Raw genomic sequence first — 25414 nt, 5'->3', positions numbered from 1 at the left:
AAAGTTAGGCACGTTTAGGAATATGATCATCCTAATGTGACATGCTTACAGTGTGTTATGTATTGTATTTGATAATAACTAATATGACACGTTTTTGTTAATATATTATGAAATGACAAATGTTTTCAAGTTTATGTTATCTTACTTAGCTTTTTAAGGTACCACTTGTTTTTTTTTTTTTTTTCTTGAAAATGTTGAGTCTTCAGGATAAGCACACGTGAGCTTAGTGAAAGGCTTAGCTTGGTGAGTCGGGTAGAAAAATAAAAAAGACTTTTTAGTTTTCCCACCGCATAGACTTTTATTATTAGCCATTATGTTGATTGGCTTCATTTATTAAGACTTAAGTTATATGTGTTTATGTTGGCTTGTATGTTGATGCTAGACTTGGATTTTCTTATACTATTGTGACGATACAAGTTCGTAACACCATTTAATACAAGGTACTATCCGTTACGGATGGGGCAAGTTATAAATGTTTATTTTCTCGAAAAGTTAAACGCCATTAAGCAAAGATTTGAAAAATCTAGGATTTTAACGATGGGTGTTACATTGGATTTTTGAATATCTGAATTTTTTGGAAAGTCCATCTGGTATCCAAATCCAAAAATCCGATTTTTGGATATCTGAAAATTAGGATATCCAAATTTTCTGATAACTTTGAATCGTGTTTTCGGGGTTTTCTGATTATAGATCCGGATTATTTTGAACACCCCTACGTGAAACTGTGAAAGGAACAAATTAGTATCTTTGTCCATATTGGTGGAATGTTGGCTTCTATTCTAAGCATCTAATTTGGATGAAAAGTATATGTGGCACTGGCTGGTTAGGACATGGACAATATCTAACATCGATCAAGTGGCAAAGCTGTAGATGGACATGGACCTAGTGTTTCAATACTATATATGATCTCTCATAAACAACCTAGCTAGCTACCAAGAAGATGCAAAAGAATTGTATCATCACCACATAATACGTACATTCGCTATCATTAATTAGTTGCTCTTCACATTGACCAAATAATCAACTGGGGTCAATTGAGGTTTTGAAGGAGCACTTGGTGTGCTCTGACAGATGGAGCGACGACTTCAGTTTCAGCAACATTGACCCCAAAATTTGTATGGACAATTAAAAAACATCAAAATGAAGCTCATTCTAAACTCGATCTAGTTTTTAAAAGTTAGTTACTCCAAGTAAATTACATTGCTTCTAAATTAACTAAATTTGTCAAATAATACTATTTCAAAAAGCTTTTTTTTTGACAACAAAGTTTTTAATCAGCAATAGGTTTAGTCAAGAGCTAGTTCTTTAATTTAACTTGTACTATACCCTCAAAATACATACTAATATCATTTTCGGATAATTTTGAATTGGGTGTTCGGGATTCGGATTGCGGATTCGGAAATATTGGACATCCTTACGTGAAAATGTGAAAGGAACAAATTAAAGTTTCACAAAATAAAATAAAACAGCTCAAATTAACTTATACTCTCAAAATAACTAAACAAGTGATCAAGAAGGAATCCAAAGCTTTTGGGAGTTCTTGGAAGATATGAAGTGCAGACTTTTTCATTTCAGTTTCTGAGATGAAAAAAACATTGTTAATTAATGGGAGGTCAATTGTTACATATATATATATATATATATAATTAAAGTTTGAACACAGTTTGAACAAATATAATAAATTGAGGGACTGAAACTGTAGCATTCTAAGTCAATAGTCAATACGTAGTTTTAAGTTGTTAGTTTTAGCGGGCAAGTTTATTAGAGTCTTGTTAATTTAATTAAATGTAAGCATTTGCTAATGAAATAGACAACTTTGTTTTGTTTGAAATCATGAATTGCTTCTCCTCAAACATAATATTTCTCTCTTATCACATTACTGCTTCCGGGAGTTTTCCTCCTTCAACCACACTTTGCTTCTTCGATCTGCATGTATCTATATATGATAGATAGAAATTTTCTCTTCGAACCACACACAACTTTCCCAATAATGGAAAGAACCAAATTACTTTAACTAGTTTTTCTTTGTTCCCCTGTCTTTGCACATCAACTAGTCTTGATTTCCAAAACCCAAAAATATTATTTATTTTCCAAATGGGTTGTAAAATCTTAAATTTGCTGCTTTTGATATTCATATCAAATATTGCAGTTTCTTATGCTGAAAGATGTAGAACATATACTTTTTCAAGTAACACAACATACGCATCATGTGTTTCTTTACCTGTTTTAAACTCCCACCTTCACTGGAACTATTACAACACTAATGGAACCGTGGACGTGGCTTTTCGCCACACGGGCTCCACCATGTATCAATGGGTTGCTTGGGCACTTAACATTCGTGGGTCGGGCATGATTAATGCTCAAGCCCTTGTTGCTTTACCAACCCCAAATGGGTCAATTGAAGCTTATACTTCATCCGTAGAAGGGAATGCAACAACTTTGCAACGAAGTGCGTTGAGCTTTGATGTTCCGGCGATCAGGGCTGAGAGAGTTGGTGGTGATGTGATTATTTATGCTACTTTGGTTTTGCCTAATGGGTCAACTAACTTTAACCAAGTTTGGCAAGTGGGTCCGGTTACTAATGGTGTCCCCGCTACTCATGCTTTGGACACGGCTAGCCGGAGTTCTATTGGAATGGTTGACTTTTCAACCAGCCAGACTGGTGCTGGTGGTAGCGTTGACGGCTCACGACAACGCCTGAAAAATGTAAGTCGCTGTTATTTTGGTAATCATATTCACACATATAGTCAAAAATATCCATTATATGCATATATATTTTGATAAATATACTGATGGTAAATTATTGTTGACAGACTCACGGAGTATTGTGTGCGATTAGTTGGGGAATATTAATGCCAATCGGAGTTGTAACTGCTAGATATATGATGAAAAAGAAAAAAAGACCTTGGTTTTTTGCAGATGATAAAGTAGAAAAAAAGTTTGGGTTTTACTTCCATGTTACAATACAAACAATCGCCTATGTTCTTGGAGTTGCTGGATGGGCCACTGGCCTCAAGCTTGGTGGTGCCTCGGCTGGATCCACACACAAAGTTCACAGAAATATTGGAATCACCATGTTTGTGTTTGGAACACTTCAGGTATAACCAATATTTCTTTTTTAACATTTGCTTGCAATTAACTTAACATAATGTCTGCACATCTAATGAACCATTTTTTTAGTCAATATCCCCAAATATAGTAGAATTCTGAACGATCTGTCTCGAGATTTTATCATGCTGCCTATTTTTGTACTTAGGGCAGCGTAGCTTGGGTTCTACTACGATGTAGGCTGATCACATTAATTGACTAGCGGAACAAATGAATTTTCCATATGTTTGATATTTTGTTATTTAATTTTTTGTGTATTTCGCCTAACAGATTGTTATTTGGTTGCAACTATTGTAGGTTCTTGCTCTGAAAATGAGGCCTAAAGAAACGAGCGAATTCAGAACTTGTTGGAAATTCTGTCACCGGCTTTTTGGATGTTTGGTAATCATATTGAGCTTCAACGTCTTCATAGGACTTGATATCTTGGACCCTATTAAGAAGTGGAAGTCGGCATACATCGGCACAGTTAGCACGATGGCGGCTATTACGAGTATATTAGAAATAGCGACATGGTTAATGTAGCTAATGTGTGATCTGGTCTTCCATTGTAGATGGGGGAGAAGGAAGGTATCTGTTTTCTTAGATGTCATATATGGTTGGATATATTATTGTTGCACCGTACCTTTTGGATGTTGAGAGTTATTAATTTCCTTTCGACTGGTATTTGTTTTTTGAGATTTATATATGGTTGTGTGTATACATCTTCATGTTTATATTAAGAAATTTGAGTTGTTAACGTTTTGTTTGAGTCACTCCTTATTCGATACTACTAATGAGGGACCCTTTAGTTAGTCAGTTGGTATATTTCATGGTTTTCTTAACAAACTTCCCCAGTTCCTCTGTAGTATCATCACTGCAGTGGAGTTTAACCAGAAAGTTGGGATGGATTGGTGTCTGTGCCCAGTTTTGAGATTAACAAATTAATGACATTTATGCCCATATGGCCTACCTATATATTGACCAGTTCAATATCTTTCTTAATTAGTAATCTACTAATCTACTTCCTCACTTTACACTTTTTAATTAAGATAGTTTTCGTGTTTTGATAAATGTACATAAAAGAGGTAATTGATTTTAATTTGTAAAGTTGGATCGATCCCTTAAACGGGTAGATTAGTCTCAAATGTGATTTGGGATTCTGATATCAACATTAGCCGTTTGTTATGCTCAAATTAAGTTAGCTGTAACAACTATGCGTTTTTAAGAAACGAAATATAAAGATAAATTGCGTGTTCCTTTCTCTGTTTTAAATTGCCATCTTCAATTCATTGGAACCATCCTCACTTGAATGGTATAGTACGTAGCATCAACATAGCATTCAGGGTTCTACCACATCTTCTAATTTATTGGTTTCTTGGGCACTTAAAATTGGTGAGTCGGGCATGCATGATTGGTGTTCTAGATTTATTTTCTTTAACAAACTCAAATGGGTCAGTTGAAACTTATGCTTTGTGAGTAACTGTACGTATACGAATCTAGTTTGCAACACGTACAGCTCGTTAAGCTATGATATGATGTGTCAGAGTACAGAGTTGAAAGGAGGCAATCCAACTTGGTTTCTCTTGTAGTGTTTTCTAATTTAAAAGTCCAAATTAAATTAAAGTCTTCTATAGTTATCTGGAACGAAAGGAAAAAGATAAATTAAATGAACACCTAGCTCGCGATCCTAGCATCCTCTTAGTTGGTAAGAGAGTATATTTTATTTTACACAGTTAAAGACGACACTAAAACCCATAACCCGTAAAGAACATATTGGGAGTTACTTAAATCTTTTTTGCTTGAACTATTCATAAGTTATTAATATTTACTAGGAATTACCATACCCTCTATAAATAGAGGGGTGGGGCAGCCGAAATGATATCCCATGTACCCATACGAATTGTATCTTTCTATTGATAAAGAAGATATAATTGGGCCAATACTCTCTCTTTTGGTTCTTGTTCTCTTTACGTGTTCTTCCTTCTAGTTTTCTTTGCTGGTTTATTCAATAAAGTAAAGGGTTGTCTAATGAACTTATTGGCTGGTCATAAGCAGCCATATAAGTACATGTGTTTTTGCTTTAATTCAACGTGTATACGAAGAAGGGTCCATTAATTAATAATCTTAGGGCTTAGAAGTTAAACAAGGATTATCTATGTTTGCACATGATCAGATTAATTCTCACAAGTTTTTCAGCAGGGGACACTAGTGCCAACTTATAATTAGGTTAGGTTCTTAATTAAGAACGAGCATGGTACCCGCGCAATGCGGCGACAGTAGTGGGGAAGACGGTCTGCTTTATTAGGGATTTTGGGTAGTTATGTAAAGAAAAAAAACAAAAAAGTCTAAGGGCAAATAAGGTATTTCAAAGACAGAAATATTTAATAGAGTGTGGGGGGATTTGCTTTACTAGAGAGTAAAGATAAAAGAAGTTATAAGTTGTAACAAAAGGGACATTTGAAAAAGTATATTGTTATTTTATGTCATTAACCCAGATAGAAAAGTTACACAAAAATGGGCTATGTTCAAAGAACCATATGTTGCTTGTTTTCTATCGCATTGGTTGCGAGGAACCATGCTGTCGTAGTTGATGTAAAAACTAAAGGTGCCACGGGTGATGGCAAAACTAATGACGGAATGGTAATATTTATTTACATACGTAAATTCTTGCTGAAGTGTTTTATGTTGATGTTTTCTGCTCATTAACTATTGTATGTTTGGAAGTTGACGTACATAGTTACCATTTTGCTTAAAATTTAGGCAATAGAGAACGCTTGGTACGAAGCTTGTGGAGCATCACCACCTAGCTCGATGTTGATTCCACCAGGCACTTATTTATCACACGCCATTAAGTTACGTGGTCCATGCAAGGGTCCGATTGAGATCAAGGCCACCGGAGCCACTATAAAGGCCCCACCTGAGCTTGCCGTGTTCAAAAACGATAGCTGGATTACTATTGAGAATATAAAAATGTTGACTTTGACCGGTGGTACATTCGACGGCCAAGGTCATGAAACATGGAAGAGTACCAAATGCCATGATTCCCAAATGACTTGCCAAATACCAGTCGTAAGTGTTTCTTTGAAACCTAGCTTGTCTATTTCAAATTTAAAAAAAATTGGATTGCATTTAAAAATCATTTACTTGTTAATTTCTCAAATTTTGTATCTTTACTCTATACTATGCCAATTCTAGCTAGTATCCTGCTAGTCCGGTTTTATAATATTCGTATTAATAATTTTTTCCTTAAATTCAATTTTTTTTTTAAGACAATGAGTAAAATAATGCAAAAGCGTGGTTAATTTGGATCAGTGATAGACCTCATTCTTTTTAAAGGTCGGAGGTCTTTTTTTACCATTTAAGTATATATTGAAAGTAGTCTTTCTGCCTAGGTAGATATAAGGTCTGACAACATCTTAACTTCCTATATACACTGTCGAGTTATTGAGGGCTCAAAACCCGTGAAAGACAGTAGTGCGTAGTTTTTCCTCCTTTCCTTCACTAAAATAATGCAAAACCAAACATCTTCCTTTATGTTAACTTGCAAACCTTCCTCTTTTCATTTCCAGAATCTAAGATTAAGTCACCTCAAAAATTCATTATTTAAAGACTTCACATCTGCCAATAGCAAAAACTTCCACATAGCTTTATGGGGCTGTCACAATAGCACCTTTGAAAATATCACCATTGATGCACCCAGAAGTAGTGTCAACACCGATGGTATCGCGCGGTTAAATGGGCTCAACATCACAAATTCAAAAATAAGAACCGGCGATGATTGCATTTCTTTTGGCGATGGAAGCAAAAACGTCCTTATAGAGAAAGTGACGTGCGGACCGGGACATGGTATTAGTATCGGAAGCCTAGGTAAATATCCGAATGAAGAACCTGTAGAAGGAATATATATCAAGAATTGCACCATCAATGGCACTGATAATGGAGTCAGGATAAAAAGTTGGCCAGCTTCTCACCCAGGAATCGCTAGCGATGTGCATTTTGAAGATATTATCATGGAAAATGTGGGAAATCCAATATTGATTGATCAAGAATATTGTCCTCATGATACTTGTCAGGTATAACCATAACAATTACTTCATTCGTCCCATTTTAAATCGATCTCATATTTTGATCGTAAATATCTTTGTTTGTGTTATATTGTAGTTGATGAAAATTATGTCAATGAAAAGTATACTTAAAACACAATTCATTCATATATTTTATGTGAAGTGTTGTATAATACAAACAAAGATATTTACTGTCAAAGTTGAAAACAGAAGACTCAAATTTGCTCATTTAGAATGGGACGAGAAAATTAAAATATTTTATGTCATAGTACTACTAGAAGTGTATCTGCATAATTTATAGTAGAGGTTCCCGTAAATTAAAATTTGAGGTAAATTAAATTTTTGTTTATGATCATATGACTACTACCAGAAAGGTGCACCATCAAAAGTGAAGCTATCAAATGTGAGTTTTAGGAACATAAGGGGAACGTCGAAAACTAAGGTGGCGATAAAGCTTGCTTGCAGTGCCGGAACACCCTGCGAGAACGTGGAAGTGGCCGATATCAACTTGACAGTCAAAGGAGGGGGAATGGCCGTCTCCGAGTGTTCTAATGTAAAGCCTAAAGTTGTTGGTCAAAACATCCCCCCTGCTTGTCCAGGCACAACCAGTTAGACAAATGTTTAACTTCCAATATTGCTCCATCATCAATTAATTGGAGCCTGGCCGGATGCACTAATAAGTTAGACCAACTGAAGTGGTTCGGAATTCAACCGTCCAAAAAAATTTCGGAATGTTGATGAAGTGAATATTCAGATACTACGTACGGAGGTGTATTTCTATGGATATACATTTACAGTATATACGATATTGGACTATTTCATTTGAATATCATTAGTGCTGCAAAAGAAATGGAATTAGCTAGTTTACTGATGTTAAAAAAATTCTCATCATAATGTTTTCATGAATTCATTACTGATATATATATATTTTTTATTCATATAGTTAATTTTTCATTGTGGGTAAAAGATATATCATTTTTCAAAAACTTGAACTATATGAATTTAACCGACTCATAGCCCTAAAGTTTATGTGGGTTCCACCCCTCAAGGTAGTCTGTATTTGGAATATACGTTGTATATTCGTTGAATTGTTATCTCTTACTATATTAAGTTGAAGCCAAATAATTTCTGAATTAAAAAATAAAATAAAATAGAGAGACAAGCGATCAAGTAATACATCAAAAGATGTGTCTGAATTATAAAAGTTCATACGAGAATGAAGAAAAGTATTAAAAATATGAAAATTTGTCTACATGTATCATTTACATATGAATATGAATATACCAAGTTATGTGTTTATAGCTCAGTTTGTCAATTGGTTTCTTGATCGAATTTGCCCTAAAGAAATTGAAGGTGCCGTGTGTACGTATAGTAGTGGAGCTAACTGTTTTTTTTTAATTAGATACTTTAGCTACTTGCTAGTTTATTGTATTTATAAAATTTCACAATTTTAGAATACAAAATATTAAGATATGTTAACTCTTGGATAATTTAAACACAAAGATAAACGAAACTAAGATGTTAATTTTTTTCCCGTCCTTCTGGATAAGTAGAAACTGTAATTAGCAAACCAAAGTAAATAATTTTAGTAGTTAGGCAGTTGCAGTGACATTTTTAGGTGAACATGCCTAAGCTTAAGAACCGTAAAATCGATCTTCTTGGTTCTAAAGAGTCCTAAACGAAACCAATTGGGCCTATAACTAAACTTTCATATATTTAATTTCAATTTTCATAAGAAAATAAATTAAAGTTTGGAATACACGCTTTTGTTGGCCAATTTTGCCCCAATTCAGAGGTGCAATCGTCCTACGTATTAGACCCATAACCTAGCTTCAAACTTTTTTCTTTCATCTTAAAGCAGTACGTGTCAAATACTCGTATAATATACAGACAAATCCCATTCAATTATCAATGGACCATGGTTCTAACGGCCAGTGGTGGAGCTTGAGACCAAAAGTAGGGGTCGAAAGTGACGAGATCGAGAAATAACATTTGAAAAATAATTAGGGGACTGAAAGTCACGGACCTCAAAAATAAATTTTCAAAAAAAATTACATTACATATTAAACTATACTATTGACCGAAAAATAGGCCATTTAAAAGCTTAATAGGAAATGGAATACTACTTCTATAAACTTAGGCATATCTCAACTTCGATAAATTCATCTGTGACATGCTCAATAAAATATCTAAATATATTGGAACTTCAATGATAATGGACAACATAAATTTCACCTCAAAAGCAATATGTTACCTCTTTCTTATGGCATTGTTTGCAAGGAACCAAGCTGTTGTTGTGGATGTAAAAGCAAAAGGAGCCAAGGGCGATGGCATAACTGATGATGGCCCGGTACGTACTAATTCTTTTAACAGCGAGTTGTATTAAAAACCTTTCGGCAAAACACTGAAAATAACATTTGTATTTTATATATACTTACATATATTGCCTATTGATGATATATAGTGCTAATTTGTATTTGGTACGTAGGCAATAATGAACGCTTGGAAAGAGGCATGTGCCGCACCACCGCCTAGCTCACTAGTGATTCCACCCGGGACTTATATGGCATTCCCCCCTATTCAATTGAGTGGTCCTTGCAAGGGTCCGATTGAGATCAAGGCCACCGGAGCAACCATAAAGGCACCACCGGAGCCTGAAAAGTTTAAAACCGATACTTGGATCATGATAACTTTTATTGATAGATTGACTATGACAGGAGGTACTTATGATGGCCAAGGCCAAGTAGCATGGAAAAATTCAAATTGCAATAGTAAACAAACAACATGTCAACCACCAGTTGTAAGTATTTCTATATATTTCACCTAAACTTGTAAAGTTTGGGTTTAGCAATTTGTCATGCCAACATATCTGTCTGATTTTTTCTACCCCTTTTTGCAGAATATCAGATTCGGCTTTTGCAAAAATTCATTAATCAAAAACTTAACGTCTATTAACAGCAAGTACTTTCACATTGCAATATTAGGCTGTGACAACACCACACTTGATCACCTTACCATCACTGCTCCAGGAAATAGTCGTAACACAGATGGAATTCATCTAGCACGGATAAAAGGGCTTAACATAACAAACTCAGTTATAAAAACGGGTGATGATTGCATTTCTTTTGGTGATGGAGCAAGCAATATCCGTGTGGATAAGGTGACTTGTGGGCCAGGGCATGGTATCAGCATCGGAAGCCTAGGAAAATTCCCAAATGAACAACCTGTACAAGGAGTCTGGGTCAAGGATTGTACCCTCATTGGCACTGATAACGGTGTCAGGATTAAAAGTTGGCCTGCCGCTGAACCTGGAATCGTTAATGATGTGCATTTCGAAGATATTATCATGGAAAAAGTTGCTAATCCCATTATTATTGATCAAAACTATTGTCCCGGGCATGCGTGCAAGGTATTTAACAATCAAGAACGCGACACTTCCTAAAATGGGCACCTAAAAAACCATTGAAAACTCGAATTTAGTTATACTTTTAATGCAGTCACTAAAATGGTTGTCACTAATCAACAATTATTTCATTTGAATTACATGATTACATACCAGAAAGGTGGTCCATCAAAAGTAAAGATATCAAATGTAAGCTATAGAAAGATCAAGGGATCATCATCAACAAAGGTTGCAGTCAAGTTTGATTGTAGCGCAGGATCGCCATGTAACAATGTGGAGTTGGCAGACATTAACTTAACACAACAAGGAGGAGCAATTGCTACCTCCCAGTGTGCTAACGTAAAACCAAAAGTCGTTGGTCAAGTTATCCCTCCGGCTTGTCCAAGTGGCCCACGTACAGCCGTATGACCAAATTAATCAATTGATGTCCTTTTGTAGCATATATGGTCCTATAAAATAAGTTGTATTGATATTATGGACTAGCAAGATATCTAGTACATATATAGTATGTGTAATTTTTTACAATTGGATATATATAGCTTATTCATTGTCTCGAATGCTGTATATTATTTATGATTCTTCAGCAATGAAAATGGACTTATTCTATGTTAGATTCTATGAATCGGTATCAACATCTCCAAAAGATAATATCGATACTAAAAATCTCCTCACTTGGAAAGCTTGGTGCGGGCTCTAAAATTCTGTTCCGGCATCACAATTAGCTTGGTTCAGATTTCTCCCCAAAATAAAAGTTTCACGGTCCATACAAATTAGACATTGTTGGCTTATGTATGTCGAGGATAACAGAATTCATTGATTTTACCCTCTCTTCTCTGTCGAAAAAATCCTCAGATGGAATAGAAATCCTTCAGAACATAAACTTATAAATCAAATACTTTTATTATATATGTCAATCTGCAATCTCCCTTATATATGCTCTGATGTATGGTATCTCAGACCTTCAGTAACTTAACTACCTTGGGTTGTAACCGTTACGATCAACTATACAAGCTACAGCCTGGTTGTAAATCTCACTTTTTATTGTCCCCTGTACTTCAAAAGTCATCACCATAGAGGTCAAGGACTCAAGATAGATCGAATCTATACCCTTTAGCGGCTAGTAATCGTACGTAGTAAAAGGATTAATGCATGGTTCCATAATGAAATTGGTTACTTCGATAATTAGGTATATTTCAACGTTGATAAATACGCAGTTACCATCTGTACGTAATTTCATCAATGGATTATATTAGAAGTAAAGCGAGCCCCAAGTAACTAATAATTAGAACTTTGATAAAAATGGACAACATAAGAGCAATATGTTGTTTCTTTCTTATGGCATTAGTTGCAAGGAACCATGCTGGTCTTGTTGATATAAAAGCTAAAGGAGCCAAGGGAGATGGCAAAACTGATGATGGTCCGGTAAGAATACTCATATAAATCAAGTATAGTACTCCTTCCGTCCCAATTTAAATGTCTAAGTTTTTTTCTGAGTATTTTTTTTCAAATTTGATCGTAAATATTTGTGTTAATATTGTTTTATATGATACTTAATAGAAATTGTATTAAAGAAAACACACCTAAAACTAAATCCATACATATCATTTACATCCAGTCTTATATAACACGAACAAATATATTTAAAATCCAAGTTAAAAGGAAATGACCAAAAAAAGTCAAACTAAGACATGTAGTACTTATTCATGCTTTTATTTCATTGTATGTTTTCTTGCTTATAATTATTCTTATACATAATATTGATTCTATAATCATGTTAGCTTGTTTTCTGTACATATTTAGGCTATAAATAACGCTTGGAAAGAAGCATGCGCAGGAGCAGCACCAAGCGGGATAGTGTTTCCACCCGGGACTTATATGGCATTTCCCCCCATTAATTTGACTGGTCCTTGCAAGGGTCCGATGGAGATCAAAGCCACGGGAGCAACCATTAAGGCACCACCAGAGCTTGAAAAATTTAAAACCGGCACTTGGATCTCAATCATGTATGTCGATAGGTTGACAATGACCGGTGGAACTTTTGACGGCCAAGGCCAAGAATCATGGAAGAATAAAAAATGTGGCGATAAACAAACATCATGCGACATACCAGCTGTAAGTATATCTTTTTTTTTTGGTAACCTTGGGTGTCCCACTTGTTTTGCGAACAGACTAACCCAAGAGCTGACTCGTTTTTGCTATAAGTATTTCCATGGAAAACTAACTTTCAGATTTTGGGTATATGATCAGAATATCAATTTCGGCTTCTGCAAACATTCTTTAATCAAAAACGTTACGTCTGTCAATAGCAAATACTTCCATATCATAGTATTACGCTGTGACAACACCACACTTGAACACATCACCATCAATGCTCCAAAAAATAGTCCCAACACAGATGGAATTCATTTGTCGCGGTTAATTGGGGTCAACATCACAAATGCAAATATAAAGACGGGTGATGATTGCATTTCTTTTAGTGAGCGAAGCGAGAACGTCCGTGTGGAAAAGGTGACTTGCGGACCAGGGCATGGCATCAGCATCGGAAGCCTAGGTAAAAACCCAAATGAACGACCTGTTCATGGAATCTGGATCAAGAATTGTACCCTCATTGGCACTGATAATGGAGTCAGGATCAAGAGTTGGGCTGCTGCTCACCCTGGAAGCGTTAATGATGTCCATTTTGAAGAGATTATTATGGAAAAAGTGGCTAATCCCATTGTTATTGATCAAAATTATTGCCCCGCTAAGTCATGCAAGGTGTGAAACAGATAATGCAAAATTTTGGAAAAGTAGTGTTTCTGTGAAACATATTTATGGGACAAAGAAGTCAACAAAGAGATTTGTGCAAGCACTTAGTCCGGTTTCCCAAACCCAGACTATGCCTCATATATGAACCAAAGTCCCATGTTCAGAAACCCAGAGTCTGGGTTTATGTCACATACGGGCCTGACCCGGACTTCAACATGCATACTCCACGTTTTAGAACATGGGACTTTGGTTGAGTCATAGTCCGGGTTTGTAAATTAACCTAGACACACTGGTTTTACAAAACCTTTTGTTGACTTTCTAGCTTTTTCTACAAAATCTATTTCACACATATCAACACACGAGTTCTCCAAATTTTTCTACATGTTATATATACATATTTAGTTGAATCTTTCTTAATTACATATATATATATATATAACTACCAGAAAGGAAGCCCTTCTAAGGTAAAGATATCGAATGTGAGCTATAAGAACATCAAGGGAACGTCAGCAACAAAGGTGGCAGTGAAGTTTGATTGCAGCGCTGAATCACCGTGTGAGAATGTGGAGTTGAGTAATATTAACTTGAAACAGAGTGGTGGAGCTGCTGCTACCTCCCAGTGTTCTAATATCAAGCCGAAAATCGTCGGCGAAATAATCCCTCCGGCTTGCGGTAGTCCAAGTGCATCACATCATACACCCGTATGATCTTAATATATAATCAACGTGCACATACAGCATAATTAAGGTGGTGAAGTTGTATAAAATAATAAGTTGTTACAAAAATTAGATTAATTATCCAAATCTCTAGTACATATATATATAGTGTATGTTTGGACATATTTCGTATTCTGTTATTCATTATCTATGATGTTATCTGTGACTTTTATAAATTAAGTTCTTTTAACGCAATAGTTCCCTAATATTTTCTTTATCTTTTCCTTTTTTCCCCATACAGTTAAACCAACTTGACTTTTGAAATATAATACTATAAAAGATTGGTAAAATATTAAATAAAGGTAAATTAGCAAAACCAGACGTATGTACGTGCAATGCAGCAACAATGATGGCAATGGTGATCCGGTAAGGCGGGGCGGCAATAACGGGTGGTGGTGGCAATAGGTGATAACGGAGGTGATGCCGGTGGCGGTGGTAATCGCGGGTGGTGTGATTATTAATGTAACAGTAATTGAAGTAAAAGATGATTGTGTAGTTATTTTATGGATTGAGAGATTTATGTTGTAAATTATTTCATTAATTTATATTAGGTGGAGATGAAAAGTAGAAATGGTTTTTATTTTTTACACTTATATGTTTACTTAAAATATAACGGACATAGAGTAAGAAATAAAAGTAAATATACAATATATCTTCGATACAAATGCTTAATCTGAGTCTACACGACAGAAAGGTACATAGTTGCTTTACCGATAGCGAGAGGATTAAGAAAAGATCTACTAAGACTCTGGTTGGTTTTACAACATTACAACCTATGCATGTGCAAAAGTATAAATTACAAGAAATATTTCTTAGAAATTTAGACCAACTATAGCACTACTAGAAAATCTGATATTTTCGACCTAGTTAGCGATGTCTTACCGACGGATTTCAGACAACAAGTCAATTAAATTTATTCAAAAGTATTTATGACGGATTAGAGGCAGATTACCAACAGATCTACAAACCGTCGGAAATTCGTCCCTAAATATATAATTTTTTGACGGATTTATGACGGAAAAAATTAACAATCGGAAAAAAAAATCCAAATATATTAATATAATATATTCGTCCCAAATCAGTCGCTAACTTTAAATGTTTTTGACGGATTTACGAAGGACTTCAATATGATCGTCCTTAATCCGTCGTTATTAGGGACGGAACAAATTTTATTTTTTTTCGACGGATTTACGGCGGTCTTAAAATATTGGCCGTCCCTAATCCGTCGGTATTATGGACGAATTTGGGACGGACCAGATGTATTTTTTTTCGAGTATACGAGCATCGATATGCATATGCAAGTAATGATATATTGTCTTCATAAATGTTGTCTTTTATAGGAGGGGTGAAGGACAACACTTTTCGAGATAAGGATGTTGACGTGTAGAAGATTGTCAATCTTGTATTGGTGAAAAAGTACTCTGCAATTGATGTAACTAAAACACCTGACACATAATTTTTCTCAAAGCGTGTAATAGGTCACATGACCTTCATGTGACCTTTTGGTATATTTTTTTCTTCCCTGATTACTCATGATTTATTATATGTGTGATGAGTCATCAAACTTATCTTAACTTATCCTTACTGATGGATTGTTGAGGCTTCCTTCTACTAAGTGCTGATGACTCACGCCTAACAACAAGTCATCCAACGAATATATTTCTCAAAACATGTGTATGATGGTTGCTGTTAATAAATAAATGAGATCATGTTTTCTTAAGAAAAAAAAAACAACAGTTATTGTGAGACAAACAAATATAGTAAAAAAAAATACTCGGTAATAAAAATGAAGCGAGTGTAGTTTGCATTATTTGGTTTTAGGAATTTGCATGTATATATATGGCCTTACAAGCTATGCTCATCATGTGGTAAAATGTTGTATATACTTTTTAAATATAAATTTTAATTATTACATTTAACAAAATCCTAAATTTTATTTGTAAAACTTGAAATTCACAACAGGGGAATAGTTGGGTCGCTTGTGAATGAGAAGATAGTTGGTTGAACAAACTGAATCGTATGCCATAAGGAAGCTTGGGTTTTTATAATTGGTCTGATTCATTTTTAGTCCATAAAAAATATTAAAAAATTAGTATATGAGAGGTTTATATCTAAACTTAAATATATGACTGTCACACGTTCACTGTTTAATGTACCTAAAGTTTAGGTATATGGCCGCTCACATCTTATCAACATGAAACAAGATAAACCTTTAGAAAGCTTGCAACGCTTGTCAAAAATTACTCAAAGTTTATTCTTTTTTAAACTTTGATCGTATTTTTTTGTATTATATAGTACTTCATGAAAAAAAATCATATGAATTAAAAATACATATAACTTAAATATCAAAATGTTAAATATTACAAACAAAAATATTTATAAAAATATTTACCGATAAAAAAAATAACTTAAAAGTCAAACTTGATTTAAAATGGAAAGGACACGGTAACATTTTGTCTGGCAATTGAAACGACTTTTTGGTAAAAACCTACCTTAGCAGGATTTTTAGAATACTATTTTGCGGCTCAAACTAAACACTCCTAAAATGATTAGCTACAAGATTAATTTTATACGTATGTTGAGATGAAAGTCTTATTATATTTTGTTGGTAAGTGAATAACACTTGTTTATTGCATTCGCGTAATTTAGTCTACCAGTAGTTATTACTCCCTCCTGCTTTGAATTTTCAAAGTCTTTTATTTTATAACTTTGACCAAATACATTTAAAACTCAATTAATTCATACAACTTTTATCAAGTTTTATATAAAACAAAAAAATATATTTAAGGTCAAAGTTGCACAAAAAAGACATTAAAAATTCAAAATTGAACACTTTGAAAATTCATACAACTTTCATCAAGTATTATATAACACAAAAAAGACTTTAAATCGTTCGGCACTGTTGATGCAACTTACAAACACACCAACTGCCTAGCTAGATAACATGAAACAGTTGAAAGCAAAACACAACTGAAAGTGAAAACTTAGAGAGGAAATTGGCAGCAACTAACTATGGCTTGATTGATGGCATATAAATTGTATTAAACAATGCAAATATGGATCAGACCGAATTAAACAGATACGGTTTGCAACAAATTTATAGTAATTGAAATTGATCGGAAAAGATGACCATCACTGGAAGTCAACTATGGCTTAATGTCTATTCTGTATATTCATCGTGATATCGTGTGTGGCTCTAACCGGTTACAGGTAGACAGTAACCCAGTAACCACATAATTTGGACAAAATAGTAATTTACATACTCACAATGAACTGATGGTTACACACTATATATATTTGATTGGTTATATATATTGAAACACTTATCACTTAATTATATAGCATAAATAGATAGTTTATATTAAAAATTGCTTAACAGACTTTGTTCTGGATGCCTATTTTCTTTTAACTTCATAAATGGCAAAATGCTAGAATAAATGAAAACAAAATGTCACTAAAGGAAAGATTACAAATTCACAAATCCAGCTAGCCCAGATAAAGTCACCACTTGATTAATTTGTTTTGTGCTTTTGTTCTTGGTTGTTGGGGCATGATCAAACAATCGGCCCACTGCAAGAGACTGAAGATCAAACAAGTAACATCATGAGAGATACCTTCCACAGTCCACCAATATCTATTAATATGACCAGACCTACTTAGCAATACTGCAGTCAAGAAAGAGGTGCTCCGAGGTTACAATGGCATCATTGCACAACGACATCTTGACGAGGTTTTGTCTGGTGGGTAGGCAATCAAAAGATATCCTCTACGCATTGACGTTGTGCTTTATGACTGCCAATTGGTTCAATTTTATTATGCAATAAGCTATAAGCTAAGTCTAAACGGGTGGATTGATCACTCAGGCCCGATATAAGAGAGTTCCCAATGTGACGTACATCACTTTTCATCAGTTTTGTCACATCAGTTCCATCTTACCACTTCACTTTTAAAAAGTATATATTGAAATAATCTTGGAACAAAAAGTACACTTGGCACAATTTGAACAAAAAAAAGTTCACCCAAGAGATGAAAGCTACAATATGAGTTATGAAAAGCTTGCCTAAAAATGTTTGGTAACCAATGAAAGAAATATAAAGTTCCCACTAAAACTTCTTATCTCTCATAAATACCCTTCCTTACCATCAGTAACTTCATGATTGGAAACCCCAAATATAAGGCTCAGAAGGAAGTAAAAACTTCATTAAAAATGGGTAAAAAAAGCTACATTCAAAGAGCAATATGTAGCTTGTTTCTTATGGCATCAATTACAATGAACCATTCTGCTGTCATTGATATAAAAGCTAAAGGTGCAAAGGCTGATGGTAAAACTGATGATGGCCCGGTAATAGTGATGTTACAAATCATTAGTTACACATATATGTTTTATTGTGACACTATATCGAATGTGGACGTTATACTTTGTTTTGCTTATTTATAGTTCCAATTGAATTGAAATTAGGTGTTAATGGCCGCTTGGAAAGAAGCATGTAATGGGCCACCACCAAGCTCGCTGGTTATTCCAGCCGGGACATATCTAGTACTTCCTCCAATTATGTTAGCTGGTCCTTGCAAGGGTCCGATTGAGATCAAGGCTACCGGAGCCACTATAAAGGCTCCTCCCGAACTTGCAAAGTTCAAAGAAAATAGGTGGATCACGATCAGGGACGTTGATAAATTAACATGGACTGGTGGTAACCTTGACGGTCAAGGGCAAGCTGTATGGAAAGGTAACCAATGCGCTAAGACTGCATCATGCGCTCTGCCACCCGTAAGTGTTTCTGTTTGTTGATTTTGATTTTTAAAGTTAATAGCATTTAACCTTAATTTATCATTGCCTTTTGCAGAATATTGGGTTTACCAGAATCAATAATTCATTAGTAAAAGATTTAACATCTACAAATAGCAAATTTTTTCACATTAATATATTGGGTTGTGACAACACCAATTTTGACCACATTACTGTTAATGCACCCGGAGACAGTGTTAACACAGATGGAATTCATATCGGGCGGTTAAACAACCTCAACATCACAAACTCAGTTATAAAAACTGGTGATGATTGTATTTCCTTTGGAGACGGTAGCAAGAACGTCCGTGTAGAAAAGGTGACATGTGGACCAGGACATGGCATCAGTATTGGAAGCTTGGGTAGGTATAAAGATGAATTACCTGTACAAGGAATTTGGGTCAAGAATTGTACCATCATTGGAACCCAAAATGGAGTTAGGATCAAAAGTTGGCCTAATGGTACTCCTGGAACCGCGAGTGATATGCATTTTGAAGACATCATCATGGACAAAGTGATGAATCCTGTTATAATCGATCATCAATATTGCCCCAGTGGACACTGTGACGTACGTTCTGTTCTGATTCCGGCCTACACTATGATACGAACACAATCTTGGTTTATAATTAACCATAGCTATGACTATATTCTATATAGATAGTGTTGGTCACACAAGTAGAAATCAAATTTTTGGTAAAGTTAATTATATAATCCAAGTTTACATATATCTCCTAACAGAAAGGTCCAACAAAAGTGAAGATGTCCAACATAAGCTTTAGGAAGATCAAGGGAACATCGGCAACAAAAGTAGCAGTGAAGCTTATTTGCAGCCAAGGATTTTGTGACAACGTGGAGGTCGGAGATATCAACTTGGTATTTCAAGGAGCCGGAGGAGGAGCCACCTCCGAATGTACAAACGTTAAACCCAAAGTCGTCGGCCAAGTTGTCCCTCCAGTTTGTACAAGTGCGCCCAAATCTAAAATATGACTAGTATGATCTTCAGCACTCATATATTATTGTCCAGGCACGAAAATGCGACAACATGAGTGGTAACAAAAAATTCAACTGATCGAATGTTTAGTGGTTTTGGTCGGAATCGTTCAAACTATCCGGGCTTGAATATATATACATGCACATATATACGTACTTATACGCCGGTGGAAATATTAGATAATTTATATTTGTGAATTGTGATGTCAAACTATATATAATTTATTTGTGTTTTATGTGATTACTCATCAGGATTGATGGTATTATTTCTTCGAATTTTAGAACTTTACGCATATTGTTTGTGGCATAATTAAAGAATTTCTAACACAAAAGTCGTGGTTTTTTTTTTTTTAACATTAACACAAAAGTTGTTATTATTACGCTTTGACCATAGGACTATCCTACATCTATCTACCCATAAACTAAAACATGTTTCACATATTCTTGAAACGACACGTGACGTAATCCTTAATTGACACGTGTTCTTTTAATTTATTTATTTTGTTAAATTAGTTTTATACCTGATTTGACTAATCGTTATCTCATTAATAATTGTCTCTTTATGTAACAACCGTCGTTTTAAAACCTGGATTTCAAAAAAAAACTTTTGTCAAACAGCGTTTAATACGTAGCGGAAAAGGATCACTTTAAAACTTCCTCATCCGTAACCGGATGGTACCTTACTACCTTTATAAAATGGTGTTACTAACGTGCATCATCAAAACAATATAAATGAAATCCAAGTCTTGAAACAAACATAAATGTCATTCATTATTACATGTAACATAAACGTAAATATGTAGCCGCAACATCTAGCTCAAACCTGCTTATCCTGAAGGATACAACATTTTCATAAAAGCAAGTGTTAGCTAATAAAATTAGCTAAGTAAGATACACACATTTTGATAAAACGTTCTTCATTTTACTTTCATAAAACATAATCACACGTATCATCGACAACAATCATAGATCAACCCACACTTCCCTTTTCCCACATTGCATCACATTTCATTTCATATCAACATATACATCATATCATCATATACTCACATCTTAATCAATATCTTATATCATATCAACATAGACTTACCACTTAAACGTAACTTCATATCATATCTTGGCATATCACACATAAACTTGTCACACGTATTCATATTAGCGCATATTCTCACGTCACATTGTGATCTCATAACGTAAAGCACATATACTTCTTTCACACATATATCGATCTTATTATCAACTTAATCAGCTTAATCCACTTCATCTCACGTCTTACATACCACACTTAAACATATCACATATATATTTATAGCACATGTAGGATATATACTCCTAATTGTGCCTATCAACAATAAATCATACTTATAATCAACTTAATCAACGTAAGCAACTTAATCAACTTATCTTCTTATCAACTTTGATCAACTTTAATCAACTTATCGACTTATCAACATGTCAACTTATCGTCTTATCAACTTTAATCAACGTATCGACTTATCAATATGTCAACTTATCGTCTTATCAACTTTAATCAACGTATCGACTTATCAACTTTAAGCATTCCGTTATGCTTTTAACATTGGTGGTTAGTCACTCCACCCGGAAATACTAGATCAACGTAACTATGCCACAAGAAATTACTCAAGCGACCACTTTTTAGTATCCCGTCTTGATGGTTAGTCACTCCACCTGGAAATACTAGATCAACATAACTATGCTGCAAGGAGCCACTCAAGCGACCACGTACGCACTAGCTTTTCAACTAGCACGGGTTAAGCTTAACACAAATTATGCTCGAGACTTCTTATCTTTATTAGCTTAGGCTACACTTTCACCTAAACCAATCACTTATCAACATCTTTACTTTATTTTAGCTTAGGCTACACTTTCACCTAAACTAATCACATATCAACATCTTTACTTTACTTTAACTTTAGGTATATTCATTACCTAATGAGTTTCACACCTACTTCAACGTGTACCCACATTAACATGCACATCTCATAACATTTCTTCGTGTATCTAGTGAACTAGACAATTCATACTTAAGTGCACATATAAGCCATCATATATCAACATTTAGGCATATCAACGACTTTATCAACATCACATCACATATCATAAACATATCATGGCGTCGTAATTATAAGCATCATATTTTATATGCACATACTTACTTTTACTTTAAACGTCAACATATCAACTTAAATCATTTCAACAACACATATCATAAACACTTCATGGAAACATCATTGTAATCATCACATTACACATGCATATAATTACTTCAACTTTAAACGTCATCACAACATAATTAACTACTTAACATGCATATGTTCCCATATAACCTACCGCATGACCCTGATAACCCAACACACATAAGATAATCCGATTAAGAGGTTAATTAAAGAAAACTACTTTTGTTGTGCCTCCAGCGTGAGAAAAGTCATGTATCTTACCTTACACGGGCTCACAACAACTTAAAGTAAGCTTACGGTGCTTGATACGTACTCCCAAAAACCTAGACCGAATGATTAACGATCTAAGCATTAAACAATGATTTTCAACATAAATAGACTAGGTGTGCCGCATCCCTAACCATGGTGCACCGCACCAACTAAAAGAAAGTTAGGAGGAACATAAATGCACCCTACAACGCACCCTCTATCGCACCCCTTCTCGGTATCAATGAGTGTGCCGCACCTATGGAGAGGTGTGTCGCACCTACTGATGACACACTACCAAACCTCCCCTCACAACACTAGGTGCGTTGCACCCTCTTTAGAGGTGCGTCGCACCTACTAGACGAACCAGCACTCTTGTTTCACTTCTCCTTAATCTCCTTCCAAACGGATCCCAAACATCCACCACGACTTCTACCCATTAAATTAACATTAATTAGGTCACAAATAAGCCTTTGAAAACATCAATTAATCCTTGAATCAATTACATAAATGAATCCCTCTTTTTGATCATCAAAACGACTCGAAACTGCAACGTTTGATTCAAAAACACAATTGAACACACATGGATCTAATTAAACACCTAGGATTCACTTATTTACATACAAACAACATTATTCAACATTAAATTTTGCATCTTGCCATAGTTAATCAACTCTATTAATGATTTTTACTCACGAAAACGTCGTTTTTAACCGAAAACATCAACTTCCAACAACCCCAGCCCTCATGGTCGAATCTACAGGGACAAAACCTACTTTAAAACTTAATCAAAAATCAATTGATGATATAATACCTGTAGGGTTGATCAACGGATCAAAAACCAAGCAAAAACCCTTCCGAAATCCCCCGAAATCGACTATTATTGAAGAATTGACCTAGGGTTTGTGTGCAAGACTTTTCTAGGGTTTTGGATCTGATTTTTCTGCATTATGGTCGTGCATCATGGCCTTTATATACTGAAGCAACTTTCCCAACTTCACATCTAGGCCCTCGCACTTCGTTATAACTTGTTTCGGCCCTAAACGGCTCTTTTAACGCCTACGGGAACACTTATCGACCCCTATATCTTATCGGGAACAATAATTGACTTTATTAATCATTATCAACTTTGATTTCATTCCTTTAAATCACTTTAACACATATCTCACGTAAATCATTTAACTCACATAAGCACATACAAAACACATAGTGACTAACGGTCGCTAACGACAAGTTAACAGTCAACGTCAAAAAGTTTTGGGATGTTACACTTTAATTGACACGTGTCCTTTTACAAAAGACATTATAACCTGATTTGACTAATCGTTATCTCATTAATATTTGTCTCTTTTTTTCTGAATTTTTCAACTCCTATTACTTATATTAATTATAATAAGCTATAAACATGAAGACTTCAAACATTTGAGTTTACGATCCGAAATCACAACGCTATTTGTCATCATCTACTATGCTTACAAGTTTCGATTTTGACGTGGTTCTAAAAATTTAAGGTAATTCCAAAACTCTAACTAAACATATATTATATTTATCATTACTATTTATTATAATTTAGCTTCGATCATCGATTAATTTAACCACAATTTATTTCATATTCACGAATGATGTATGAAGCATATTCGAACTTTTTCATGATAAAATTTATATAGCTACCGTATATCGTAGAGGTATTAGGACTAGTAAAAAGTATAAATCTAAAAAACTTGATCGGCACATCAAGGTGACCTAGTAAGAGTCAAACGTCATACCGTATTAATAAACTTAAGATACCAGGTTTTGATTTTTATGAATAAAGTTAAAAAGTGATAATAAATTTATCTTACCTCGCAAAAAATATCTTATCTCTATTGCATAAAGGAAAATGATTAATCCTCTTAAAGATTAGCTTAAAACTCCTCCTAAAACTTTAAGAATGTGACATGTGTAAAGATCTACCGCTCACTGACTACCACACACTTACGGGCAGTGTACCCGTTTGTATGTAATATAGTTAATTGGTAAGACCAAGATCGAACACAAGGACCGGAAATTGTACTAAAGGTTGTTAAAATGTAAATCAAGAGAAAGTTTGGTTTGTGACCGAGTTGTCACTTTGCGTTTTGAAAAGTTAGTTTGCCGAAATTAAAGCAAGTTAGTAATTCCGAAGAATTAATCGAAAATGGTTTTAGTGTAAACAATAATTAAAAAGCCATCTATGTCGAATCCGCTACACAAGAAGTCTAGGTTGCATATGGTTTAAGCTCAAAATTCATACATGTTGGTGATAATAATCGTGATAAGACAACAACACAAACGGGTGCACTACGTTTGTAAAATCGACTAAATCACCTAATCAACTCAATTCCTTGCAACAAAAGGTACCACCAACTCTATTACAATTCCTTAAACTAAATAGTTTGTTTGATTATTTAAATAACAAATTTATCGTTGTGAAAGAAATGTGGTACCACCAACCGTTAAATCTAGTTAACAAAGTAGTTTCTATTAGACTTGTATTCTTTATTATCATACCATGACCTAGCAATAGTTATTCATAGACAAACAACTAAAATAATACTTGTATTCAACTAGTACCACTAACGAAGAACACAAATATCACCAAAAACACAAGTTTAAGTAGAAGAAATCACTTCATTAAGATCTTGACAAAATGTTAAGTAAAAACAGCTTGAATCCAAAATATTATGCAACCATGACTAATTGTTTCGCTTCATCTCCATGGATGTATAAAGATTTAGTTACTCATAGTAAAAAGAGCTAAAGATTCAAATAAAAAGGAGGACATAATGTACCAAATATAGAGAACAATTCCAAATCAAGGTTACAATTGAGCTACAATGAGTAACAAGAGCCAAAATTAGTCTTCAAGTATGTTGGAGTGATGAAAAACCCTTGAAAACCCTTCAAAAAAATGGCTGGAAACAAAGTATGTGTGCTCAAGTGTCCAAGATTAGGGTTATGGTTGAATGAAAGCAGGTATTTATACCCCAGGAGAGAGAAAATCTGTCAGACTCGCTCAGAATTGCGCTGCGAGTCCCCCTGGTCGCGCCGCGAGAATTACCAAAACTAGCGCCTTTTCTTACAGAACTTTTTATCGCGTCGTGAGCCACCAGACTCGCGCCACGAGTTGAATTTTGTGCAGTATCGCACTGCGAGTG

The 25414-nt window shown here is 34.7% G+C and overlaps 5 protein-coding genes across 5 annotated transcripts; all 5 read left to right on the top strand.

Moving 5' to 3' along the window:
- Nucleotides 1–2094: 2094 nt before the first annotated feature.
- LOC122594471 (cytochrome b561 and DOMON domain-containing protein At5g35735-like) lies at nt 2095–3721 on the top strand. The gene is made up of 3 exons (XM_043766922.1): nt 2095–2706; nt 2814–3098; nt 3406–3721. The coding sequence occupies exons 1-3, from the start codon at nt 2095–2097 to the stop codon at nt 3628–3630; spliced, it is 1122 nt and encodes a 373-aa protein (XP_043622857.1). The 3' UTR covers nt 3631–3721.
- A 1880-nt stretch (nt 3722–5601) lies between these two features.
- LOC122591910 (exopolygalacturonase-like) lies at nt 5602–7770 on the top strand. Its single transcript, XM_043764134.1, has 4 exons — nt 5602–5727; nt 5848–6156; nt 6657–7160; nt 7522–7770. The coding sequence occupies exons 1-4, from the start codon at nt 5602–5604 to the stop codon at nt 7762–7764; spliced, it is 1182 nt and encodes a 393-aa protein (XP_043620069.1). The 3' UTR covers nt 7765–7770.
- Nucleotides 7771–9366: 1596 nt separating this feature from the next.
- On the top strand, nt 9367–10962 carry LOC122591908 (exopolygalacturonase-like). Its single transcript, XM_043764133.1, has 4 exons — nt 9367–9501; nt 9640–9951; nt 10051–10560; nt 10711–10962. Exons 1-4 carry the CDS (start codon nt 9367–9369, stop codon nt 10960–10962), a joined length of 1209 nt encoding a protein of 402 aa, XP_043620068.1.
- An 891-nt stretch (nt 10963–11853) lies between these two features.
- Nucleotides 11854–13364, top strand: LOC122594601 (polygalacturonase-like). Its single transcript, XM_043767038.1, has 3 exons — nt 11854–11976; nt 12355–12666; nt 12802–13364. The coding sequence occupies exons 1-3, from the start codon at nt 11854–11856 to the stop codon at nt 13315–13317; spliced, it is 951 nt and encodes a 316-aa protein (XP_043622973.1). The 3' UTR covers nt 13318–13364.
- A 4807-nt stretch (nt 13365–18171) lies between these two features.
- On the top strand, nt 18172–19847 carry LOC122594406 (exopolygalacturonase-like). Its single transcript, XM_043766869.1, has 4 exons — nt 18172–18360; nt 18478–18786; nt 18863–19372; nt 19543–19847. Exons 1-4 carry the CDS (start codon nt 18172–18174, stop codon nt 19789–19791), a joined length of 1257 nt encoding a protein of 418 aa, XP_043622804.1. The 3' UTR covers nt 19792–19847.
- The last annotated feature ends 5567 nt before the right edge of the window (nt 19848–25414 follow it).

The sequence above is a fragment of the Erigeron canadensis genome, chromosome 3 (assembly GCF_010389155.1).
Source record: "Erigeron canadensis isolate Cc75 chromosome 3, C_canadensis_v1, whole genome shotgun sequence".
NCBI lineage: Eukaryota > Viridiplantae > Streptophyta > Magnoliopsida > Asterales > Asteraceae > Erigeron > Erigeron canadensis.
The sequence above is the reverse complement of the archived record's forward strand: the minus strand, read 5'-3'. Positions and strand labels throughout refer to the sequence as shown.